Source organism: Nannospalax galili, unplaced genomic scaffold (genome assembly GCF_000622305.1).
Source record: "Nannospalax galili isolate Female #2095 unplaced genomic scaffold, S.galili_v1.0 scaffold290, whole genome shotgun sequence".
Taxonomy (NCBI): domain Eukaryota; kingdom Metazoa; phylum Chordata; class Mammalia; order Rodentia; family Spalacidae; genus Nannospalax; species Nannospalax galili.
The window spans coordinates 5669976-5677376 of record NW_008331486.1 but is presented as its reverse complement, the minus strand read 5'-3'; the positions used below and the strand labels follow the sequence as shown (position 1 = coordinate 5677376).

The 7401-nt window shown below is 51.2% G+C and overlaps 1 protein-coding gene across 6 annotated transcripts in view; it reads right to left on the bottom strand.

Moving 5' to 3' along the window:
• Positions 1 to 303: 303 nt before the first annotated feature.
• Positions 304 to 7401, bottom strand: part of Slc25a25 (solute carrier family 25 member 25) — a 36134-nt gene continuing 29036 nt past the window's right edge. For 2 of the 6 annotated variants that reach the window (XM_008825307.3, XM_029559870.1), the window contains exons 4-11: positions 6752 to 6787; positions 6377 to 6488; positions 4862 to 5020; positions 3698 to 3850; positions 3285 to 3392; positions 3029 to 3196; positions 2317 to 2467; positions 2051 to 2235 (exon numbers count right to left, since the gene is read on the bottom strand). In XM_008825307.3, the coding sequence (XP_008823529.1) occupies positions 2051 to 2235; positions 2317 to 2467; positions 3029 to 3196; positions 3285 to 3392; positions 3698 to 3850; positions 4862 to 5020; positions 6377 to 6488; positions 6752 to 6787 (1072 nt within the window). Of the gene's footprint in view, positions 2236 to 2316; positions 2468 to 3028; positions 3197 to 3284; positions 3393 to 3697; positions 3851 to 4861; positions 5021 to 6376; positions 6489 to 6751; positions 6788 to 7401 lie in introns of all 6 variants that reach the window. The other 4 variants (XM_008825289.2, XM_008825296.2, XM_008825328.2 and 1 more) reach the window with 4 other exon arrangements.

The window sequence follows — 7401 nt, the reverse complement described above, 5'->3', positions numbered from 1 at the left end:
TAAGTTAGTGCGTGGTTGGATAGACAAAGTCAAGGTCATCTAAATATGAACAGATGTGAGTAGAGCCTCTGAGCTGCTCCAGATCCCTGGGCATCACAGAGGAGCAGGAAACACTCAGGCTCAATCAGGAGAGGGCTGAGGAAGGACCACCAGGTAGGGCAACTCATCTGAGCACCCCAAATTTAATACCAAAATGGAGTGTCTGCCTAAAGCTGAGGGGTAGCTACATAGGCTACTGTTGAGGAAAAATGTAAACCCTCCCAATGACCCAAGTCCAGACTAGAAAAACCCTGACTCTGTCAATCATGTTTGAAGCAACTTTATTAGAAGGCTGTTTTAAATGACAACTTCCACTTCTCAGTTTGCTTTCTGACAAACTCCAGTTATAACTATATATATATACTTAGGCATAACAATTTTTGCATTGATCTTTGCATCCTATTTGGATTTTCCTCAATCAGGCAGTTCTGGGGAGATGGAGGCACAACCACCAACTGACTGGCTGACTGGTGTTATTGAGCGAGAGCAGCTGTGGGCCAGGAGGGCACTCAGGTCACAGACGGGAGATGAGCTACCTGTCCTTCAGCCCTAACCCCACCCCAAAGTCACAGCAAGGTCCTAACTGCCCATCATTCAGAAAGGATGAAATGAAATCTTGTCCTAGTCCAGGAAAGAATGTGAACTGCCACCTTCCTCGCTGCCCCACTCAGCCTGCCAGGGGACACGTTCTCCATGGTCAGGGTCCCCCCCTCCCTCGTGCCTTTCCTTGTCTCCAGTCAGGAGAGGGATTTCTTTGGACATGACAGTGGTAGGTAGTGGGTTGGGTCTCTCTGGAGCCACACCCTTCCATCTCATCTCCCCATCCCCATTGAGTGGTGAGGGGAAGGTACAGTCAACCATGAACATAAATATGAATAAAAAATGAACCTGAAAATGACAGACTATTAATTAGACAAATCTATAAAAATAGTTAGGACATAACTCTGTTCAAATAAATACAAAATAAATAGGCTCCAAGCAGTGTGATACATCATGTGGGAATGTGAGGCTGGTCCCACTTGGCCCCTTAGGGACTGGACATAAATCCCCCAGAGCCTTAGAAACAGACTTTAATGCAGTCAGACCATCTGTTCCCTCGGTCCTCTCTGAAAACACAGAACTTGTGCGTTTGTCCAGCTTGTCCTTCTGAACCAAATCTTTTTCCCAATAAGACATAATTAAGGCCTTCAGCATCTTTTTCTTCTCAGGACAGCAGACATGGGGTAGACATTGTGCTCCATCCTCATACCACAGAATAGGATAATGAGTTTGAGCATGAGCTTGTGCCAGTCCTGACAGGGTTGGGGACATCTCAGAGGACACTAGGCCCATGCAGGCAGCACAATTCCTCTGGGCTCCAGGCCCAAACACTAGCTTTCAGCAAAGCCATGCACCATGGTGCCAGGCAGCCAGCGCCTGAGTACCTGGGCATGTCCAGGTGGCCTTGCTGGTGAGCTCAGAAGAGGCAAGTACATAGGTGGGGCTCCTTCAGAATCCCATACCCACATGTCCATGTGGATGTTGCAGCTCGGGAAATGGGTTTGGAGAGGTAGGCAGAACTGCCTCTCACCAGCGCTCGGGGTAAGGGACAAGGAAGGGTTAGGACGGTCCCTCCTACCACAGCACATCAGAGGGGAAAGATGTGAGTGGACACAGGAATGCTCAGTAGGCCAGAGAGGGGGCACAGCGGAGGTCTGGCTGCAAGGACGAGATGGAAGAACTAAGCTGGCCTCTAAGCTCACTATCTGACAGGCACTGCAGAAAATGTCCTGTCCCTAGGTGCTGACCTCTGGACCCTGAGGAATGTCCAATGATCTTCCCTAGAAGGGACATAAGGGTCTGCCAGGTCAGCAGGACACGACTAGGGTCTGCCAGCTCTCCCTGTTCCTCCCCTGCGGCATCCCGGGTTTCACAGCTTGGGTAAGTCAGCTTAGTGTTGGCACATTCACAGAATGAGATGGCTGCACACCCTGGGCTGCAGCCCAGGATCAGCAAGTCCGCCACCCTCCCGTCATCGTGACTGCACACCCAAGGTGATCTTCAGGTTCTCGTACACCACGTAGCTGATGCTCACAGCTGGAATCACCTTCATAAAGTTGGGGGCCAGGCCCCGATACAGCCCAAAGGCCCCCTCAGTCCTCAGGATCTGTTTGAAGAGGCTGCTCATGGTCACCTCGGGTGCACCCTCAATGGAGGCTGTGGGAGAGAGGCCCACTGGTCAGATACTGGCCCTTCCCACTGCCCAGGAGATGGGAACCAGCCCAAGACCAACCTTACCTTGTGCCTGCATCCGGGTTCTGACAAGGGCCAGGGGGTAGCTGGCCAGCTGGCCACAGGTACTGGAAATAGTACCACAGGCCAGGAGAACGAACACCCCAGGGTCTGCGCTGTTCACTGCATAGCGCTGCAGCCACATATTTTTCAGTGTCTAGGGGCAAAAGGGGGATGGAAGTGAGCCTTGGAAAGAGCTGGTGCAGCAACAAGACACAGGGTAGGGCAGTTATTGGATCCACATGGAAGCTGTTACTTATCACATGGGGATCTGAGAAGTCTACATAACCTGATTCTCTTGGCCTGGGCCTTGCAGAACTCCTGACTTGCCTGTCCTTTGTATCTCCTGTCACTGGGGTTCTTGGCTAGGACAGGGAGCAGGATGAGGTAGAGCACTGCATTCCCACACAGAGCACTTGGCCTCTGTGGTCTGAAATCTGAGGAGGGCTGTGAGCCCCGCCCCAAGGGCCACTATGTTCTGTGGTCTGCTTTCTGAGCCTCTCAACACTAAAAAGAGGTACAGAACCTGGGGCAGAGCTCGTAGCTTCTGTCTTTGGGGCTTTAGGGCAACAAGAGACCCCTGCAGTAAATATAGGAATGCTGTTTCTGGTCCTAAGCATCTCTATTAGAGAGAGAGACAGCAGGGCAGGGCATGATTAGGAGACTGGTGCTGAATCTCCACCACTACTTCCAGGACCTAAGCCCACTAGAGTCTCACCTCATAGACAGCTAGGTCGATGCCTGCATAGGGAATGATTCCCAGCATGTTGGGGACATAGCCTTTGTAGAATGCAGCTACACCCTCTTTGGCCAAGATTCTCCTGGCACAGTCCAGCATGCCCGAGTACTGGCCTGTCTTCCGCAGGGCCATCCGGGTCTTTAGAACCTGCAACAGGAGTGGCGAGAAGCATGAACATGGCCCATTCCTTCTGTACCCGGGCGCACTGCCCACCTCAGGACCAGGCACAACTTACCTCCATTGGGTAAATGCTGCTCTGGGCAATGGCCCCAGCTAAGGAGCCTGCCACCAGCCTCTCATGGATCCTCAGCGTCTCCTGGTCACTACCAACAAGGCGCTTCATCTATGAGAAGAAGAAAACAATGCACTCAGGCCACAGTGCCTCTCCTGGTCCTGCCCTTCCTCTCACACTCACTCAGCTGTGAATGAGACCTGTGACCCTAGTGCCACTTTATGCTAAACCCTGCAAAATGGAAGGAAGTGGCTTGAGCAGAATTGGCAGATCTGGTGTGTCAGACTGAGGCCTCCCACCTACCCTGCAGTCCCCTTCTATGCAAGTATTGGCTCTAGTTTCAGAGACCTCTTTCCAGCAGACTCTCTGGAAGCAGCTGCTGGCTGGGAGCCCTTTCCCAGAAGCCTGGCTCTTACCTGCTCGTATGCCATGAATTTGATGGCCGATTCAGGGGCAATTTTGAGAACATTGATGCCATTGCCCCTCCAGAGGGACCTGGCACCCCCTTCTCGAATCATCTGGGTAAATCCACCTACAATGCACATATTGTTGCTGCGGGAGGCATGGACCTGTGGGGGAACAAAAGGTCAGAGGAATTCAGCAGGATGGAGGCCACTATCTACCTTGGGAGGAGCCTCTTTTCAGCAACACCAGGCAGGATCTTCCCTCTAGGTAATTTGAAGAATAACTCAGCATCCTAAGGATTTAGTAGGCTTGCTTGGCTTTTTTTTGAGACAGGATGTTATACTAGTAGCTCTGGCTGGCCTTGAATTCTCAAATCTCCTGAGTGCTGGGATTAGAGGTATGCCCCACCACACCCAAACAGGACAGCTTACATCTTTGGAATGCTTTTAAAAATAAATCAATGAGGGAACTGCAGTGGTTCTGAAGGTAAAGTGGCTATCCAAGGCCACACAGCTGGGAGGAGAGGCCAACCCCAGCCAGTTTAAGCCTACAGCTCTTCTTTGAGTCTTTTGCCTCCCCTTGTTTCCAGAAGAGAAGTAGGAGGGAGAATGCTGTTTCTGGGCTAGGGCTCCTGGCACAAAAACTAGCCAGCAAAAGGGCAAGGGGATAAGCAGTCACTGTTCAGACAGACATCAAAGTCCACCGGAGTGTGCACATATGGGTCATTTCACAATGTTGCCCCCTGAAAGTAGATGAACTATTCTCTGCCCTGTGGACATGAAATTGCATGCCCAGCCCAGTAAAAGCGCTGCTTCCTGATAGCCTCTGGGTCATGTGAGGATTTGCTCCCCACTGCCCTCCTTGGAGCACTCTGCCCCATCTTTGAGATGTGCTTAAGGAAAGTGGGTCCTGTACACTCCAAGTATCACTGGGGCTCCACTGGTCTGTATTAAGCTGATGGAAGGTGAGGGACTGCTTGCAGGCCTCAGATAAAATTAAACCAGCTAAGCATACAAGGTCACCTAGGCCTGGATTTACTGGGATCTGCAAACTAATTCTAACTGTACTTACTGGGTTAGAAAAGTCTGGGCTTTTAAAGCAGGGCCCCTATTGAGGGAAGAGAAGCCAACCAACCAATGAACCCTGGGAGAAAACCAGGCCACCTTCAAACTCACCTGCATGAGCACCTTTAGTCTGTCCAGGGGAGCCGTGCAGGTTCTAGAAACAGCCCCTGCCCCACCTCCTGCCACCAGATGTCTCCACCACATGCCTGTCTGCCTTTCCTCCACTGTGAACTCATCTGGGACCGTCAGATTCTCACCTACATCGAAGATCTGTGAGGAAAACCAGCAGAGATATAGCGAACCTTACTCAGCACATCTGTGGCTAAGCTACTTGAAGCCTTCCATCCTCTAGTGGCTACACTGAAAGGGGGTGATACGAATAGTGAGGATGTCAGGGACTTTGGGTAGAAAGCTCACTGAAGCTCTTTTTCTTTACTCTAATGGTGGAGAAGCTCCTGGCCTTGTTTGTGGTATGCAAAGGTAACTGAGGGGAGAATAGTTACAAAACTGTCTGGCAGGCCTTTCAAAGGTGGTTCCTGAAGCTTTTCAGGACTCCAGGGTTGCCTGAACCATGAGAATCAGGGAAGATGAGCACAAACCTTGCAACCTGATACAGAACCAGACTGTGCTAGAGAACATATGGCAAGGCCTCAGCAGGCAGTGTGCTATGCTATGCTGTCTGCACAGCACCTCTCTGGAAGTGGTCCCAGCCAGCTCTGCTCTGAAGAAACACAGTTCCCCTCACCCCCCGGGGCTTTAGGCCAGAGACAGCCCAGTTAGCTGCTCTGAACCCTGGGGCCAGTCACTTGCTTTCACCCAAGAAGCCCTGATGTAGCTACCACTGTGGGTACAGGGTGGATAAGGCAGGGATAGCTCAGCCAACAACAGCAGGAGGGGTTGAAGAGGTAACTAAGCACAGACCCACATTTCTAACTATGGAACCATGCTGACAGGGTGAAAGGGCAGAATGTGGGCCACTATGGAGCATGCTTTCTTGTTTTGGAGACAGGGTCTCACTAGGTAGTCTTGACTGGCCTGGAACTATGTAGACCAGGCTGGTCTTGAGCTCATAGAGATCCACCTGCCTCTGCCTCCAGAGTGCTAGGATTAAAGGCATACACCACCAGGTCTGGTAGAATCCTTTTTTTTAAAGAGACAGTCTCACTCTGTAGCCCAAGCTGGCCTTGAACTGGTGATAATCCTCCTGTCTCAGCTGAGACATGCTACATTTGCCAAAGAAAGAATACTAAAAACCCAGGGAAGGCAGGGGCCTCTGATACTCTATGTAAGTCTCCACAGTACTGTTTCTTCCCCCATCCCATGGAGGACTGTGTGCTTTTGGGAGAACAAGAAATATCAAGGAAAGAGATATTTGGAATGGGCCATGAAGGGCAGGTGGCATGTGGTGACAGGAGGATACTCCTGGCAAAGAACCAAGGGAACAGTGAGGCTGTTCACACTGGTCAGTGAGTGGGAACTGGGGGAGCATGTGGCTGGCTCTACTGGGCTGGAAAAGAAGGGGTATCTTGCTGCATCAGCCAGGATCTTCTACCTAGCCCTGGATAGGGATGGAAAGACTGATTCAAGGCAAAGGAAAAGAGTAGAGGGTGGGGAGTGCGGCCTCACCGTGGAGTGCTTCCAGTACAGGATGATCTCCGGGATGTTTTCCACAGGGTGCAGGAGGTGGTAGTCTCTCCACTCGTTCCAGTCAATGGTCATCGTGCCGTTCTTATCCATGCTGCAAGACAGAGGCAAAGTTACCCCCATGCAATCACACCCCAACTGCCAGCTGTATGCCCCCCTCCTGGACAGGATGAAGGTAGGTATCACAGCTACTAAGGAAACCACAGAAAGCATCTATGTACCCTTGAGAAAGGGTAAGGGGGCTCCACACCCCACTTCGCACAAAATGGAGCTATGTTGGCCCACAAGAACCCCGTTCTGATTAGGCATGGCAGTCAGGGTCAGGAAGGTGGTCATTGGGGTGACATGGATACTTACTAGGTGACAGGGCCCCAGAAGTGGCCCGTTCGTATTCTGACAGACAGACAAAGGAGGATGCAGAGGAGAGAGGAGAAACAACACAAATAAATGCTCTGAGCAGGTTAGTGAAGCAAGCACACACCCAAAGACATTGGGGGCAGCACAGCATGAGGACGAGCCCCTCCACAGTGAAGGCCCCAGAAGCAGGTTCCAGGGGCTGCTGTCCATGTGATCAGCCAAATTTTGGGAGCCTGGAAAGGGTCAGCTAGGAGAGGAAGAATCTCCTTGGGCTATTCATAGGGTTTCCCAGCAGCCTCTTGCTCCTGACAGAGCCATCTTTCTGGGTAACATATCTGGTATAGAGTGAAAAGCAATCACTAAGCAATGGGGAGGAAATCCAGCCCAAGGTGAGGGCCACACGTGGTGCAAGCCCTGTTTCCCTTTTCACTTAGGCAGAGGAAGTATTCAAGAGACACCTCTCACCAACTTGAAATGCCCCCTACAAGTCTTGTAGTTTTATGGGTCACTGGCAAGAGTCTAATTCCAGTAGATTTGTAACTCTTCAAATGGGAGCAGGGCTTCAAACCTGGGGAGAGGAGGCTTTGGGGTGGGGTGGGGCTTTTTTTTTTGTATTTTTTTTTGAGACAGGGATTCCCTGTATACCCAGG